We start from the raw sequence: 19,097 nt of genomic DNA, 5'->3' as shown, positions 1-19,097 counted from the left end.
CGATGCCCATGGTGGTAGAAAATAAATTAATACAGGAAAATGCGGAGAAGGTGGAGTGGTCACAAATTAGGGTGGCACGGTGGTGCAATGGTAGAGTTGCTTCCTTGCCGAGCCAGAGACCCGGGTTCATTCCTGACCACGTCAGGATGGTCTGTACGGAGTTTGGACCTTCTCCCCGTGACCTGCCCGTTTTCTCCGAGATCTTCGGTTTCCTCCTGCACTCCAAAAACATACAGGTTTGTAGGTTAATTGGCTTTGGTAAAATTTTATTTGCCCTTCGTGATGGGGAAAAGATTTAACAGGAAGCTGAGGGGTAACATTTTCACACAAAGGGTGGTGGGTGCATGGAACAAGCTGCCAGAGGAGGTGGTTGAGGCTGGGACTATCCCAACATTTAAGAAACAGTTAGACGGGTACATGGATAGGACAGGTTTGGAGGGAAATGGACCAAACGTGGGCTGGTGGGACTAGTGTAGGAGACATGTTGTCAAGTTGGGACGAAGGGCCTGTTTCAACACTGTATCAGTCTATGACTCTAGTGTGTGTAGGATAGTGTTAGCGTGCAGGGATAGCTGGTCGGCATGAACCTAATGGGCCGAAGGGCCTGTTTCCCCCCCTGTAACTCTGAACTAAACTGAACAAAAGCAGATCCTGATAATTACATTAAAGCAAGAGAAGAGAAGAGCAAAACATGATTGAACTTAAAAGATTGCTGTTGTAGTCCCAGGATTGCAGCCTAAAGAGACAACAGTCTGAATATTGTGAACTTGCTTCAAGCAGGCCATTCATTGCCAGCAGTTACATTAACCCTGGAAATCTAGACAATCAACTGCAGATTGGTGCGATTATTTGAGTGGCTTTTCAGCCTTTCACCAAAATAGGCATGTGCTACAGTTCCACTGTTAAGATTCCTGTTTGAAAAGCAGAATGCTGTTCCTTACTATGGGGTAAAAAAATGGCATTTTCATTGCTAGTTTTGCAAATTCAGCCTTGTCACTTGACCTCTCATTACATTGCTGGAATGCTGTTCACTGGAACAGTTAAAGAAAAGCTGGAGTCTGGGCTGAGGTGCTTAGAATGTGTGCTGTTTAGTGCTTGCCACTGCGTATTATTGGCATTGAGATTGGTTATTATTCTCGGGCGCACCGAGATACAATGAAAAGCTTTTGTTTGCGTGCTGTCCAATTAAATCAGATCACTCTGTACACGAGTACGACCAAGCCTTACACACGTACATCAGACAGTGCAAATAGAAAAATATCAGAGAGCAGAATATAGTTTCATGGCATCGCAACGTTTACAGTTACTGGGGGGAAAAGTCCAGTGTCTGCAACGAAGGCAGGTTGGAAGATTGGGACAACTCCAAACATATGGGAGGTCCGTTCAGTAGTCTGCTTTCAGCCTTTTATATCTTCTCCCCAAGTGGACTGACCGAGGTGAAAAATGTCCTTGATTATGCTGGCTGCTTTTCTGAGGCAGCGTGAGATGTGGAAAGAGTCAACGGTGATTAGTCTGGCTGGACACACAATGTTGGAGTAACTCAGACCGCATCTCTGGAGAGAAGGAATGAGTTACGTTTTGGGTCGAGAACTTTCTTCAGAAGTGAGAAGTCTGGACTGTGTGATGGACTGGGCACCTCTACAACAGTGTGAAGTCTGGTCTGTGTTGGACTGGTCCAGATCCACAACTCCCTACAATTTCTTGCGGTCCAAAACGAGCCTTGATGCAACCCGACAGTACGCTTTCCACGGTACATCCATAGTTGTTGGTGAGAGTTGTTGGAGTCATGCCGAATTTCCTTGGTCTCCCGAGGAAGTCGTGGTGTTGATGTACGTTTTTTGGCTGTACCTTCAAGGTGGTTGGTCGAGGAAAGATTGTTGGTAATATTTACACCCAGGGACATGAAGCACTCAATCATTTCCTCTTTGGCACTATTGATGGGTGTTTTTGGAAGTCAATAACTAACTCCATCTTGCTGACATTGAGGGAGAGGTTGTTGTCTTGATACCATGTTACCACGCTCTCCACACCCTCTCTGTCGTCTATCTCGTCACTGTTCGCGGTCCGGCCCACTACAGTGGTGTCTTCTGCCAACTTGTAGATGGAGTCAGAGCAGAACTTTGGCCACACTGTCATGAATGTATGGGAAGTATAGATAGGGGCTGAGAATGCATCCTTCCAGTGAGAACTATGATGGGTGATGTCTTGTCTCCTAGCCTCACTGATTGCGGTCTCTGGGTCAGAAAGTTACGAGGAGGGGGGTACTGCCATATAGACAATAGTCTATAAATATGATTCTGTCCTGCTATCTAGATGTTCCAGAGATGAACGTAAGGCCATGGAGATGGAGTCTGCCGTGGCCCTATTGCAACAGTAATTTATCATTTGAAGGCCACTTTAGTAACACAGAATGTTCTTGACAATTACAGCAGGTAGCAATGATATCCATTAACTGAAAAGAATGACAAAATGTTGGTGCAGCAGTAGAGCTGCTGTCTTACAGCGCCAGAGACCGGGGTTCAATCCTGACTATGGGTGCTGTCTGTACGTAGTTCGTACCTTCTCCCAGTGACCTGCGTGGGTTTTCTCCAGGTGCTCCGGTTTCCTCCCACACTCTAAAGACATACAGGTTTATAGGTTTATTGGCTTCGGTAAAATTGTAAATTGTCCCCAGTATGTGTTGGGTAGAGCTAGTGGACGGGGAATTGCTGGTCGGCGCGGAATCGGTGGGCCGAAGGGCCTTTTTAACGCGCTGTATTTCTAAGCTAAACTAAGCTAAAAAAAGACACAAAGTGCTGGAGTAACAACAGCTCAGGCAACATCCCTGGGGACCATGGAAAGATGACATTTCGAGTCTGGATCCCCTTAATGCTGAATACCGCACAAAATCGAATACTTCAGCTGTGATGGTGTGAATTAGAAGTTGCGGTTCTTAAATATCTGACCAGGCGGCAAGGGTTCCAAGCCAAAGACAAGCCAAGTCCCTCAGCATACTTGTATAGTTTCGAATTGAGCTGGGCTTGAGTTCATTCAGGTCACGGGCTCATACGATAAGTGTGTAACCACAGTACAGCCGGTTCACACATGGCTTGCAGCCTCACCATGCCAGTGTTCTGTCTCCCCATGTTTAACCATGCTCAGGAAGACTCATACATGTTGTCCATCCCCATGCAATATACCAACACCTTGCCGCAAGATCTCCCTCTGCTCTCCGAGAGGGGACTTTTTTTTGTGCAGGAGCATGGACATGGTAGTCTTTATTCATTCCGAGATAGCTTCACATTTCCACTGTTAATATAGTCAGGGACCGCGTTCCGTGACCAGTTGAGTGCTTCTGGGCGTGACGTAAAAAGTAGCTTGGAGCGGCATAACAACACTTGCAGAGAAACCAAGTTAAAGTCTAAAGTTGAAGACCTTCCAGCCAAAAAGAAAATGTGTTTTTTTTATTGTGTAGTAGGTGCGAGATTGAGAGAAGAATGAGTCAATGAATCAATGCCACTTTATTCTCACATGTGTTCTGGTACAGTGAAATTCTTGGCATACAATCTGGTAAAATTACACTATGGATGAGAACAATCAAAAATAAATACAAAAGTGCAACAATTGTAGTGTAAGAACAGTAGACTATTCATGCAGTGGCGCTGAAGTAGAGTTGCTGCCTTACAGCGCCAGAGACCCACGTTCAACCCTGACTACGGGCGGTGTCTGTATGGAGTTTGTTCGTTTTCCCAATGACTGGTGCTCTGGCTGCCTCTCACACTCCAAAGACGTACAGGTTTGTAGGTGAATTGGCTTCTGTTAATTGTAAATTGGTCCTAGCGTGTGTAGGATGGTGCTAGTGTACGGGGTTATCGCTGGTCGGTGCGGACTCGCTGGGCCAAAGGATCTGTTTCCACGCTGTATCTCTAAATTAAGCTAAACTATACTTCGCTGAGGCAGTACTCAATGGGAATGATGGCACAGCCAATAGACCATTCGGCCCTTCGAGCCAGCACCGCCATTTAATGTGATCGTGGCTGATCAACCACAATCAGTACCCCATTCCTGCCTTTTCACCATATCCCCTGACTCCACTATCTTTAAGAGCTCTACCTAACTCAAGGATGATGCAAGGATTCCCATGGCGAAAAGGAGCTGATAAAAGCCAATTGATTAATGTTCCCCAATCCTGTAGACTTATGTGCAAATTAATTTTGCCATGTAGAACCCTTACATAAAAACTGCAATGAAGAATTGTCACATTTTCCAAATGGCTGGGAACAAAATCAGAATGTTTGAAGTACAGGCTCGAAAGAGTTAAGAGATGTTCTCTAATTAGAAAATTAGACTTTTGGACATTACACTAATTCTATTATAATCCTAGCACAAAAGGAGACAGATTCTTTACACTGTCAGAAGGTTAATGATCACTATCTAACTGAAGCTGAATATTTTAATGAGCCAATATTTGTTTAGCCTATCATTTTCAATTAACACCCGTCAGAAACATTCAGGGAACAATCTGTTCAAAACTTTCAAAGCTTTTGCTTGGAAAAATCATCTGCCTTGTATATTACAGACAGCCCTAATCAAGGCCTTTTTTAAAAAAATAATAAAAGATAAAAATATATTATTACCTTTGGAAGCAGATCGAAGGATGGGGAGGGATTGAAGAGAGGCTGTTGCTTGGGCAATTAGAGGAACATTAGGAAAACATAGAAAATAGGTGCAGGAGTAGGTCATTCGGCCCTTCGAACCACCACCACCATTCAATATGATCATGGCTGGTCATCCAGAATCAGTATCCCGTTCCTGCTTTCACCCCATATCTCTTGATTCCGTTAGCCCTGACGGAAACATTGTTCTCAGATAAATGTAGTATTACCGTCGTCGTTCGTGAGTTGTGACACTTGCTCATTCTTGCAACTCATAATGCGTTCAATGTCTTTTCATTTAAATGGTAACAGAAGCATTAAGCCAAGGGACTCCGAACAAGCGACTGGACGATGTCATTCGACTGGCAGAGCTCTGCATTGAGGTGCTTCAGCAAAACGAGGAACACCATTATGAGGTACGGATTCATTTTCCCTCAACGGAATAAATATAAAATATAGAAATATAATGCCATCAACAAGAACATTGCTCATTAATTATCTGAACCTTGCCAATATATAAGACCAACCTCGATTTTAATAGAAGCATTTTAGGGTGTCACGGTGGCGCAGCGGGTAGAGCTACTGCCTTACAGCGCCAGAGACCCAGGTTCGATCCTGACGACGGATGCTGCCTGTACGGAGTTTGTTCGTGCTCCCCGTGACCTGTGTGAGTTTTCCACGGGTTTCTTCCAACATTCCAAAGACGTGCAGGTTTGTGGGTTAATTGGCTTCAGTAAAATTGACCCTGATGTGCAGGTTAGAACTAGTGTAAGGGGATCACTGGTCAGTGTGGACCCAGTGGACCAAAGGGCCTGTACCCACGCTGTATATCTAAAACGAAAAACTAAAACTAATGGAGATAATGATTCAGTGCGGTGACCTCTCATGAGAGGCCACCTCAACCCCATATGCTGCTGAAAGATTGTTGGGCTGTAAAATATAATGTTTTACTCTCCACGGTCTTCACTTCCAGAGTATATTCCATAACATTTTGATCCACCTTAAATTTCCAGATCATGTTTAATTTTGTGGGCAGATATCTTTTGCTGAAATGGCCACCTATTGCGTTGAGTACCTTTTGTGCTGCAAGCTATGATTCAAACGACAGGTCGCTAATATAACAAGATCACTAATGATCTTTTCAAACGTGTTCCTACTAAATCGTGTTTACTTTGAAGGGTAACTCAGTGATCACTGACACTCGTTCAGAATCTGAAGGTGGTTCCTATGAGTTAAGGGCCTGTCCCACTAGGGTGTCATTTGCACGTAATTTACTCGACATCATTTACGTGTCACAACGCACGACACGCGCGTGGTGCGTGCATGTTGCGCATTATGCGCTCATTGTGATCATTACGCACGCATGGTGCGTGGTGATGTAGGCAGTGACGTGCGGCTGCGCGCAGTGCCACAGGATTTTGAGATGTACAAAATCTTCGCGCGCCATCTGTGTGGCGTGCAAATGACGCCCAAGTGGGACAGGCCCTTTAATAAACAACATCAGCATAATGGTTGTACCTTTGAACATGATGGTAAATTTATTTATTTTTTAAGATTGACCTTTTTCTAGTTCAGGCTAAAAAATCAACGTAAAAGATTGCAATAACAAGGAGCTGCAGATGCTGATTTAACAATGACAGACGCAAATGATGCTGGAGTAACTCAGCAGGTCAGGTAGCATCTCTGGAGAACGTGGCCAGGTGACATTTCTGGCCAGGACACTTCTTAAGACTGATTCAATGGAGGGCAGGAAGGAAAGGTGGAAGAGAGGAGGGGCAGGATGGGGCATGGCTGGTTAGAGGTGAATACAGACTAGAGGTTTTGTTTTGGTGGCAAAGGCCAGGAAAAAATAGATGAAAAGTACATCGGCGAGACCCAACGTGGACTCGGCAACCACTTTGCTGAACACTTACACTCTGTCCACCAAGGCATACTGGATCTCCCAGTTGCTAACCATTTTAACACCCTTGCCCGTTCCCACGCTGACCTTTCTGTCCGTGGCCTCCTCCATTGCCAGACTGAGGCCACATGCAAACTGGAGGAACTGCACCTCAAATTGTGGCCTCTTCCTGCTCTGTATTTTTAATTGTACCAAGTTCTAATGTTGATGCTGGGCACAAAGTGGCAAGTCTAGTTCTAATATTAATTGATATTAGAGTCAGTCAAAGCAGGACGCTGTCACGAGGCAGATATATGACTAGTATCCTGTGGCACTGTATTTTCCAAGACATCTACCAAATGTCAGCTGGCTTCAATTAGTAACGTCTTCACCTCTATGTCAGTGGGTTGCACATTCAAGATACAAATAGGCCCTGACCTTCTTGTGAACGTTTGTGTCATTGCATGATCCAAATCATTTCACAGGTCATGGAGTCATAGAGTCGTACAACGTGGAAACAGTCCCTTGGGCCCAACTTGCCCACACCAACCAACATGTCCCATTTACACTTGTCCCACCTGCCTGTGTTTGGCCCACATCCCTCCAAATCTATACTATCCATGTACCAGCCCAAATGTTTCTTAAACGTTGCGATAGTGCCTGCCTCAACTACCTCCTCTGGCAGCTTGTTCCATAACCCACCACTCTTTGTATGAAAATGTTACCCCTCAGGTTCCTATTAAATCTTTCCCCCTTCACCATAAACCTATGTTCTCTGGTTCTCGATTCCCCTAATCTGGGCAAGAGACTCTCGTGTGTCTACCCAATCTATTCCTCCTGATTTTACACCCTCTCTACGTCTAGATAAAGGTAATCACAAAATGGGAGCTAAGCAAATAAGGATCTTAGAGGAGGTGACAAAATGTATGTGGCGCAGCGGTAGAGTTGCTGCCTTCCAGCGCCAGGGACCCGGGTTCGATCCTGGCGACGTGCCCTTGTCTGTTCGGAGTTTGCACGTTCTCCCCATGACCTGCGTGGGTTTTCTCCGGGTGCTCCGATTTCCTCCCACACTCCAAAGACGTACAGGTTTGTAGCTTAATAGACTTTGGTAAATTGTCCCTAGTGTGTGCAGGATAGTGTTAGCCCGGTTGATATTATAATGGGATCTGTGGTAATATTTTCTTAATCTGTAGCGAGCTGCAAAAACCTGAAGAGAAATAAAATATTAATGTAAAATGCATATCACACACATTTTTTCATTTTTTGCCAAAAAATATAAAAGCTGCACTCTTATATATTTACCTGTAAAATGTGTACACTGCAAGGTATTGTCGAAATAATCTTCAGCCACGACTCTTAAAACGAGATTGATGAAGCTGTCCATATTTCAGTTATTCTATTATGCAATAATCAGTGTTAAAAATAATTACATTTTGAAAGTGTCAAGCAAATAATTAAATTAATTGAAACCATTTTAAAAAAATCAGCAAATATCAGTACTAATGGAAACTATTCATTATTTTTCTTGGCTGCATGCACCTCCACTGCATCTACTGGCAACAGAATGGAAGTGGCTTAACTATGAGGGATGTGCATGGAGGTTAATTGCGTTTTTGGTCTGGCTGAGGTCTTTCTTCACACAGCGCTTCATGTGGAAAACCTCAGAAAATGGCGCTGCTAAAAAAATTTGTATTAACGGCTGGAATTGGACTGGAATTGATATTCAGACCCACAATTGGTTAACAAATGCATGTTGACAGGAATGCATGATGTGATTCTAAAATTACAGCTATTAACCTTTGTTCAAATGTTTGGATTTTTTTCTACTCCCCAACCTCTTTCACAAATGCGGATTCATAAAGGGAAGAGAGGTACGTGACCCTTGGTGAACTCCACCATTGGGCATTTCTTCACGTTTGCTTTGGCGCGCGCTTTCTATTCAGAGCCATCGTACGGAGGCGAATCTCGGACAAGGGCAATACAATAATGTACAATATCATTCCGTGCCCTCAGTACGGGCCCACCGCCGATTTTCCGGCACCTCCTTTAATCTTGTTTCTTGGTCCTCCAAAATATTCCAAATGGAATTTAAACTTGAGGTGGTGGAGGGAGGACTTAAACCAGAAAGGGTTATTGGGAAGAAAGAGCTACTTTAAATTTAGTTGCATCTGGTTGGGTAACTATAGTTGGGTGGAGATTATTCCATGCTTTAATTGTGCGGGGGAAGAACGAATTGCTGTACGCATCTGTCTTTGTAGCTGGGATCACAAATTGGATCGAATCCGGACAAAATCACCAGAGCGCATTTGAAAGTCCCTCCGAAAATATGCCGCCTCGGCCGGGTGAGGCGGCCGATCTCGACCTCATCGGGACTTCCGCGGCCAATCGGCAGGTCGAATTTGCCCCCAGCAGCCAGGGCTCTGGAACTCCGGCCCAGTAGGAGCCGGATGATCCGTTCCCACAGCTGACTTCCACGGCCGACTTTGCGGGCCGGTATCTCGGCTCCAAGGCGGCCTAGGCAGAACGTTCCGGTACAGTTGGACTCCTCCCGGAGGCCGTGATCTCTGTTCGTCTGGCAAAACGGATAGTCCAGATAGACTCTGGAACCAAGGGGGCCGGAAAATTGGTGGTGGGTCTATATTGGTGTGATGGGCTCGAGGGCACTACACTGTGCTCTGTGAAAAAGCCTTGCCATGAGATATCGATTGACTTTGATTTAAAATAAGAAATACACTGATGAAAAGTAATTTACTTTCTCTAAATTGAATCTATATTTATTAATAAAGACAATTTAGTCCAAAGTTGTAACAGTGGTGATGGTGTCCCATTGCAACTTTTTAATGATGGTCCTATTTATAATTTATATGTGAGCACACACACGTGTGTGTGTGTGTGTGTGTGTGTGTGTGTGTGTGTGTGTGTGTGTATCACTCTCACCCCCGCACTCTCCTCCCTCTCCCTCTCAAGTCTCCCCCTCAGCTCTCCTCTTCACTCTCCCCCTCACTCTCTCCCTCACTCTCTCCCCTCACTCTGCCCCTCACTCTCTCATCAAGAGCAAAATACTTTATTGGGTTTATCATTGTTGTTCCTTCCCAGTCCGTAAATAGAAGTGTCATTGTAATATATAGCTGAAAATAGAAACCCTATATATCATAGCAAACCAACTTGCCTATTGACCAAAGGTTTAAAAAGCAGCATGCCATTGTGCACGACTTTAGGCAATTTCTAGTCAAGGAAGCCTGGCAAAAGTGATGAAAATGGGGACTCAGTATGAAGTGTTGTATAGCTCGAAGATGCTGCTGGATTTGGAAACGAACGTGCCGTTCTGCACTCGGTGGTATAAATTTAGAAGTGAATTGTGTCATTTTGTTTAATGTTATTTCCATGGCAGCGTAGCAAGTGGCAACAGAGACAAGGTATTGAACAATTAGCTGGCGTTTTTCCCATTGTGTAGGGAAGGAACTGCAGGTGCTGATTTACACCGAAGATAGGACACAAAATGCTGGAGTAACTAAGAGGGACGGGCAGCATCTCTGGATAGAAGGAATGGGGGATGTTTCGGCTCGAGACCCTTCTTCAGAATCGTTTGAGTAGGTAAGGGAAGTGGAAAAGGTCAGACGGTTGAAAGGTTGGGCCTTTTTATTTCTAACTGCTGGTGTGACATCAAACTTTGTGTCAACTTTTCCACTTCCTCTCACCTACTCGAGCACAAAGAAGGGCCTCGACCTGAAACGTCACCCATTCCTTCTACCCAGAGATGCTGCTTGTCTCCGCTGAGTTACTCCAGCATTTTGTGTCGATCTCCCACTTTGTTACCCTGGCTCATGGTTCCTAATTGTCTCCTAGGCTTTTTCTTGGTGGCCTGATCTGATGGCGGAGCACGCAGAGATATTTTGGTCCCTATTTGCAGTCGACATGGATGCCACCCTTGAAGCACAGCCCCAGGACTCCTGGGACACCTTTCCCCTCTTCCAACTTCTCAACAACTATTCGAGGAACGAGCGTGAGTACCTGGCGTTTTCCTTCTTGCTTTGCTCAATTCCTGCATTGACATTTTGCCGCAGATCTTTACAGAGTGTCTTTGTTTCAAAATCACCATTTGGTTAAGCGTTTCGTGAATTGCATTGTAAGCAGCATGTGAAGTAAAATGATGTTAGACACAAAATGCTGGAGGAACTCAGCGCGACAGGCAGCATCTCTGGAGAGAAGGCATGGAAGACGTTTCGGGTCGAGGCCCTTCTTCAGACTGAGAGTCAGCGGGGGGGGGGGGGGGGGGAGTCTTTTGGTTTGAATTGATTTGGTTTAGGATCATTATTTCCACATATACTGAGTTACAGTAAAAAGCATAGATTTCAAGTTCATTGTTGCATGCTATCTAAGCAGAACAGATATAGCCTTCATGAATACAATCAAATCAAACTCAAGAACAAAAATAGATAGAGCAAAGAGGAAGATGCAAAGTGCAGACTATGGTTCTCATGGTGGTAGCACATCAGTATTCATCGACAAAGTCCAATGTCCACAATGGTGTAGAGGTGAATCGGACAGTACCCTGGCTGTATGCTGGGTGTATCAGACAGTATCCTGCCGCTAGAGGCAGGAAACATGGTCCCGATGTTGGGGGAGTCCAGAACCAGGGGCCACAGTTTAAGAATAAGGAGTAAGCCATTTAGAACGGAGATGTGGAAACACTTTTTCTCACAGAGAGTTGTGAGTCTGTGGAGCTAGGTTCTCTGGATGCTTTTGAGAGAGAGCTCGATAGGGCTCTTAAAAATAGTGGAGTTAGGGGATGTGGGGAGAAGGCAGGAACGGGGTACCGATTGGGGATTATCAGCCATGATCACGTTGAGTGGCGGTGCTGGCTCGAAGGGTCGAATGGCCTGTTCCTGCACCTATTGTCTATTGTCTTATGGAAGGACCATCAGGAACCAGATAACAGAGGGTAAGAAGCTGGTTCTCACAAGTTGCCCACTCACTTCATGAGTGGCCCATTTTGTTCTTGTTGTGCTGGTGGTTAATGAGTTGCCCATTTGGTTTATGAGTTGTTTCATTGATTAAGTCCACAATTAATTTTCAAGCCTGGACGAATAGCAAATAGCTGGCCCCGCAAATATTCCTGCGGTTTCCACCCACACGCCAAAGGCGTACAGGCTTGTAGGTTAATTTTCTTCAGTAAAATTGTAAATGGCTCCTAGTGTGTGGGATAGTATTAGTGTGCGGGGTGATCGCTGGTCAGCACGGTCGGTGGGCCGAAGGGCCTGTTTCCGCACTGTATCTCTCAAGTCTAAAGGGCCTGTCCCACTTAGGCGAATTTTACGGCGACTATAAGCGACAGGGCTGCCGCCACGTGGGTGACGCCTGTGTACTCGTGAGTTCTCTCCTCAAATCGCCTAAAGAGTGGTAACTTTTTTTCTGGCCGCCGCTGGATTTCGAAACGTTCAAAACTTTTCGCCGACTGTGGGGCTTGACGTAGCTTGTCTTCTCCTGTCATAGGCGCTGTCGTGGGTTGTCGCCAGGTGACGTAGGTTGTCGGCAGGTGATGGACGGTGGGTTCCATTGGCGACTACCTACGCCAACGCACGTCAAGCGGCGACAGGTACCGATGACTGAATTGTCTTCAGTTGTCGCCGATAAGGTCGTAGCTTGTCGTAGCTTGTCACGTGGTAGACGTAGGTTGTCGTAGGTTTGTCGTAGGTGGACGTCCTAATGGGTCGCCGGTTGTGGGTAGCTTGCCGCACCTTAACGTCAACTAGGTGGTAGTTTGTCGTACTCATTGTCATAGGGGGAGGTCCAGTCACCGGTTTTTCGGCGACCTGCTACGACTGACTGTCGCCGCCAGCGGTCGCCGAAAAAAATCGCCAAAGTGGGACAGGCCCTTTGGAAAGTGATCTCACCACATTCAAGAACATTAAATACCGCATGATGCTAACCGTGAAAATGCATGGCAGAACACCTTCTTTACGATCATCAAATGACCATTCGTGAGGGACACAGCTCCCCAGTGTATCTGACTCAAAGACACATCTGTAATTAGCAGATTATTTTAACGTCAGTAGAAAACCAGGCAGTGTCGTTTTGAAGCCCTTAAAAACAAAATACTCATTGGACAGTTGTTCTCCCCTTTCATGCAGCATTTCAAAACCAGCATACATCTCCACTGCAGCATGACACTTAAAGCTATGAATAGGTGAATGATAAAAACATGTTCTCGTGACAATAAAGAGGCAAGTGTTAATAATTAGCTGGGAAAGTGAAGTGGAATCAAATTAGTCATAATAAAACCCAGAGTGACTGGGAGAGTCATCTCTCATTGACTGAATCTAATTATGAAAATGAAAAAGTCTTTCTCTCTGTGGATTACATTTGTGTTGAGACCGTGACAAAGATAATGCTGTTTTAAAGCAGAAACCAAGAACTGCAGACGCTGGTTTATACCAGCCTAATTCTGCTCCGATCACTTATGGTCTTACGATGATCTTATGATGAGCTATTGGATGAAAGCAAATGACCAAATTCTGATGTTCTGATTTTATAAATAGAAATGAAACTGCCCACACTTAAGATAGACACAAAGTGCTGGAGTAACTCAGCAGGTCAGGCAGCATCTCTGGAGAAAATGGATGGGTGACGTTTCGGGTCGGGACCCTTCATCAGACTGAAAGTGGGGTGGAGGGAGAGAGATAGAGATAGATCAGCAAGTGATCTAGTGGGTGACATTATGTGGAGAGCGTGGATGTGGAGGGGATGTTCCCAGTTTCAAGTCGGGACCCTTCGTCATCCAGAGATGCTGCCTGACCCGCTGAGGTACTCCAGCACTCTGTGTCTATCTTTAATACTTTTTCAAGTTGATACAGCTCGAGTTTCCGACTCGGATAAGTGTTTCAAATGAAAGTGTCTCAAATACAGACTTGTTTTCCAGAGTTGTGTTTAAGTGTTGTTGCTGAAATTAGGACAGTGAGCTACAGAGAAAGATAGATAATTAATTTGGAGACTGTGTTATAAATAATTCACTAATTTAGTTTAGTTTAGAGATGCAGCGCAGAAACAGGCCCTTCGGCCCACCGAGTCCGCACCGACCAGCAATCCCCGCAAATTAACACTATCCTACACACACTGGGGACAATTTCTATCTATACCAAGCCAATTAACCTACAAACCTGTACATCTTTGGACTGTGGGCAGAAACTGAAGATCTCGGAGAAAGTCCAAGTGGTCACGGGGACAACGTACAAACTCCGTACAGACAGCACCCGTAGTCGGAATCGAACCTGGGTCTCTGATGCTGTAAGTGCTGTAAGGAGGCAACTCTACCGCTGCGCCATCATGCTACCCCTGATTATTACAGATTCAATCTGATTATATGTTCATTAAGATTAAATAGCCCAACTACAGTACTTTACGGAAAGTTATGGAGTAATAATGTGAGCTACTTCAGTAGCTATTTGCATTATGCTAATAAGCACCTGTTAGAACTACGTCTATACTCAATTAAAATTAATTTCCAAACTTCCTTCTATAGTTTGTTGCTTAGTTTAGAGATACAGCATGGAAACAGGTTCTTTGGCCCATCGAGTCCGCGACGACCATCGATCGCCCGTTCACACTAGTTCCGTGCTATCCCACTTTCACACCCACTCCCCACACATTCGGGGCAATTGTAGCAGAGGCTAATTAATAATCCAACCCACACGTCTTTGGGATGTGGAAGAAAACCGGAGCACCCGGAGGAAACCCACGAGGTCACAGAGAGAGCATGTAAACTCCACACAGACAGTACCCAAGGTCAGGATCGATCCCGGGCCTGTGGCATTTTGAGGCAGCAGCTCTACCAGCCTTATACTACGCCTTAAACTCTGAAGAATACTTCAGTAGTGAAACAGAGAAAACCAAATTGGTTGAAAAGCATGTTTTATTTTCACCAATACTGTGATATAAAAAGAATGATTTGTTGAAATTTAAGAAACATTCCACATGCAGTTTGATTTTCCCAGCTTATCAAATAAATTAAAATGGACAGTAATGAAAGAGCAAAAATTGCTCGGCGTATGTATTTTATGATGACAATTATTACTTAGCCACGCTTCAGAATTGTGCAATTTCAAATGATATCTTTCTCATGATTTTTTCTCGCAAATACCAAATCTTTGTGACAGTTACTAATGAGGTTGTGGATTATTTAAGGTATAAACAAAAAACCTAATCTGATGTATTTTTCACTTAATTAACTAAAGGATCGCTTCATTTATTCTGTGCTCTGCATATATTAATTACCACTTCAAGTAAACAATGCAGTCTTCAATGGGAAGAGCAAAACTGTCACTTGAAAGGGAAAGGACTGTTGCTAAATAAATAAGGAGGATTGTAGAATACAGGTGCCTCGACACAAATACAGGGAATACTCAGAAATGAGCATTGACAGCAACAGAAAGAGCAGAGACAACCCGGGTTTCTATACAAGGGGCAGAGAGGGAGAGAGAGAGGGAGGGAGAGAGAACGAGCGAGAGAGAGAGAGAGAGAGAGAGAGAGAGAAAGAGAGAGGAAGACACAGAGAGAGAGAGAGAGAGAGAGAGAGAGAGAACGTGTAGCAGTCAATAAAGGGCTATAGGCCTATTGCAAGTTTATGTTCAGGGACATACCTATCCATACACTGTATACTTGTATTTATACTTCTGCATTTCAAGGTTCAAGGTAGGTAATTTTATTGATCACATACACCTGGGTGTAGTGAAATGCTTCTTGCCAATGCAGCACATAAAGAAAGAATACAGACATAACAATAATAAAGACATTTAAACATAAAAATATCCCCCCACAATGGTTCCCATTATGAGGGAAGGCACAGTGTCCAGTCCCCATCCCATGTCCACCAATAGTCGGGCCTATTGAGGCCTCCACAGTTGCCTTTAAGGAGGCCCGATGTTCCAGGCTGTTCTCGCCAGATGATTGTACTCCGGCGTCGGGAGAGTCCTCTCGGCAGCTTGGGAACCCTGGAACGGCCGCTTCCCTCACCGGAGACCGCGGCTTCCGAAGCCAACAAGGCCGTGCCTTGTATGTATGTCATGTTTTATACTTTGGCAATATAACAATGTTTTTTTATCATGCCAATAAAGTTTTTAAAATGAAAAAAAATTGAATTGAGAGAGAGAGAGAGAGACGAAGGCAGAGAGAGTGAGAGGAAAAAAGAGAGAAAGAGCAAGAGAGAGAGAGGAAGAGAGTGGAAGACAGAGATTGAGGAAAAAAGAGAGAAAGAGCGAGAGAAGAGAGAGAAAGAGAAAGGAAGAGAGAGAGAGAGAGAGAGAGAGAGAGAGAGAGAGGGAGAGAGAAAGAGAGAGGAGAGAGAGAGAGAGAGAGGAAGACAGGGAGAGGGAGAGAGAGAGAGAGAGAGAGAAGAGAGAGAGAGAGAGAAAGAAAGAGAGAGAGAGAGAGAGAGAGAAAGAAAGAGAGAGGAAGACAGAGAGAGAGAGAGAGAGAGAGAGAGAGATAGGAAGACAGTGAGAGAGGAAAAAAGGGAGAGGAAGAAAGAGAGCGAGAGTAAAATATTTGCATCTCAGCTTCCTACGAAAACCTTTCCCCTCCTCCCTTAAACCTGCGCACTCGGGTGCTTGTGGAAAGATTGAGAATATTGCAAACACAAGTGGCATCAGGGAGAGAGCATGAACATATGAGGAGACAGAGCAAGGAGACATGGAGTTGATGGGAGGATACAGACAGAAAATAGTTACAGGATTAGGCCATTCGGCCCTTCGAGCCAGCACTGCCATTCAATATGATCATGGCTGATTAAGAGGCTTCTAGACAGGCATGTGGCTATGCCGGGAATGGAGGGATATGGATTATATGCAGGCAAATTAGATCAGTTTATCTTATAATTATAATTAAAATTATAATCAGTATCAAAAATATAATCAAACACCTGTCTCACTCCAATCATTCCTCTTTCTCCCAAAGATCCTATAGCGGAGCAAGATAGACCACTCCTGCTAAATGCAATGGACTGACGTGTAGTACGCAACGGAGCGGAACGTGGGCCTTTTTGTCATCCATTTCCGTAACCCGACCCGACTCGCAGTGTAATCAACGTTGCGGGGGAACAGCTTGTGTTAATAAATTAAAATTCTGAAAATGAGGAGAAGATTTTTACAAAAAATAACTTTTATTTTTACGAGGATGTTTCCGTAACCGGCTTCCGTCTCCGCGCTAGTATCCTACGGGATCTTTGTTGCGGAGACGGAAGCCGGTTACGGAAACGGGGGCCGAAAATTACCCATGAATCTGCCCATGACTGTACTACGTCTTTTTCGTCGAGTGATCTATCTTGCTCGCTGTAGGATCTTTGCTTTCTCCCTGCTCCTGCCCAGCAGAATGTAAAGGCGCCTGAAAGCGTGCACCAGCAGACTCAGGAACAGCTTCTTCCCCTCTGTTAACAGCCTTCAGACGGGTCCTTCCATATACAAGGGTACTGTGTGATTCACTTCCACCCCATTGCAGACATGGAACTTTGCCTGCAGAAGTGATTCGTTCCAATACTGAGAACTAACTATCTTCTGCACACTATATCCTCAGATCAGATCAACACGGCATCATGTACGGCACAGACATTGTGGGTTGAAGGGCCTGTTCTCCATAGAGCTCTATGAAGGGCCTGTGCTCCATTGAGCCAGACATGGTGACATTGAATTGACATTTAGTTGATTCTCCACCCTTATAATTTGCAGCACAGGAATCCAGGAACTAATTATTATTTATCCATTGTCAATGGATGTCAAACCTGTATTCTGTAACCTGGCACCGAATCCTTACACCCAAATAAAACAAACATATGATTCCAGAAGTCTAACCTAGTAGAACATTACAGCATAGCTCAGTCAACCCCTTGCTGTGATTATTGTCATCTCCTGTCTATTTCTATTTTTGCTCTTCATTGTCTGTCATCAACCTTGTGGTTAGAGTTACCTTTAAAAATCTTTCCATCAGATTGCACTAGCACTATCCTACACAGACTAGGGACACACACACGCACACACACACACTTGCAATTATACCAAGCCAGTTAGTCTACAAACCTCTCCGTGTTGGGAGTATCCCGGACTGAGAAACCCCACGCAGGTCACGGGGAGAACGTGCAAACTCCGTACAGAGAAGCACCAGTCGTCAGGATCAAACCTGCTTCTCTGGCTCTGCCTTCTTCTTATCGAGTCCACACACAAGTTTAGAAGTTGCTCAGCCAGAGCTGAACACACCTCTCCGCATCGGCACACAATGGTGTCTGGCTTGTCGCTTCTTGTGCATGGTGGTGGACAGATTGGTGGAAACAGGTCCTCGACATGAACGCTCTTTCCTTGACCCCTCTGGCTCTGTATGGCAGCAACTCTACTGCTGCGCCACCATGCCGCCCACATAATAATCAAAGTTTATTAAATAATAACCGTGAAGCGAATGCCAAAAAAATAATTGTAGTCTTTGGTCTAATGTAAATGTAATAATCAAAATGTAATCAATTAATAACTGTAAATCTAATGCTAAGAAACAACTAATGACTGTAGTCCAACCAAAGATACAGTCCGTAGTAGCTCCTATGTGTAAATGTGGTACAAATGTTAATATAATAATCAAAGGTTTATTTTTTTATTTTTTATTTTTTTTTAGAAGTAAAGTACATTACAATAATCCAAGCCAAATATAACTTATTACATTTATTGTACCACTTCATTTTTTAAGCTTTAAAAAGAGAAACAAGTAAAGAAAATGAGAAAGAGTCGTGATTGTGTGAAAAAGTGATCAAGAAAAAAGACCCATTACGCGAAGAGTTAGAGAAAAACGTTAAGAAATAGGCCGTAGAAAAGAAAAAAGAGAAAAAGAAACAAAAGTTCTATTAAGAAAACAGAGCAGAATGGGATATACCAACTTTGTATTTTTCATCCCCCCTTGCCAGATCCTGAAACCATTTCTTTTCAGAGTACTGTTGCACCTTATACTTGTTGTAAGTCGATAGATGTCTTTTGTAAGTCGATCCATGTCTTTTGGAAGTGGTCTGATTTGCCTGCAAGAAGTTTATAACTTGTTAACTCTAATACTAATGCCAAAAACAACCAAAGTCTGGAGTCCATCCCAAGACACAGTACGTAACAGTTCATAGCTGAGTTAGTGTTGTGCAGTGTTCAAGTGTTCTGCTGGTTCATGGGAAGAAGCTCTTCTTGAATCTGGTGATCACGGTTCTTGAACATGGTGGGACCTGGATGGGTCTCCAAACTCCTTCACAAGATGTCCTGGTTACTTCCGACCAGGAGCACCAACACTGCATGCAAAATGGGCAAGTGTTGCAGGGTTAACTGGCACTTAAGTTGATCATGGGATTTATTTCAAGAGGGCTTGTATACGAAAACAGGGATGTAATGCTGAGGCTCTATAAGTCGCTGGTAAGGCCACATTTGGAATATTGTGAGCAATTTTGGGCACCATATCTGAGGAAGAATGTGCTGGCTCTGGACAGGGTCCAGAGGAGGTTTAAGAGGATGATCCCGGGAATTAGTAGGTTAGCCTATGATGAGCGTTTGTCTGCACTGGGTCCGTACTCGCTGGAGTTT

General features: G+C 44.4%; 1 protein-coding gene across 7 annotated transcripts in view; it reads left to right on the top strand.

The window, feature by feature from the left end:
• Positions 1-19,097, top strand: part of cadps2 (Ca++-dependent secretion activator 2) — a 371,627-nt gene that overhangs the window by 260,734 nt on the left and 91,796 nt on the right. For all 7 annotated transcript variants that reach the window (XM_055650231.1, XM_055650236.1, XM_055650233.1 and 4 more), the window contains 2 exons: positions 4,947-5,050; positions 10,360-10,516. In XM_055650231.1, the coding sequence (XP_055506206.1) occupies positions 4,947-5,050; positions 10,360-10,516 (261 nt within the window). The remainder of the gene's footprint in view (positions 1-4,946; positions 5,051-10,359; positions 10,517-19,097) is intronic.

Source organism: Leucoraja erinacea, chromosome 19 (genome assembly GCF_028641065.1).
Source record: "Leucoraja erinacea ecotype New England chromosome 19, Leri_hhj_1, whole genome shotgun sequence".
In the NCBI taxonomy this organism is placed as follows: domain Eukaryota; kingdom Metazoa; phylum Chordata; class Chondrichthyes; order Rajiformes; family Rajidae; genus Leucoraja; species Leucoraja erinaceus.
This window is presented reverse-complemented; position numbering and strand designations above follow the sequence as displayed.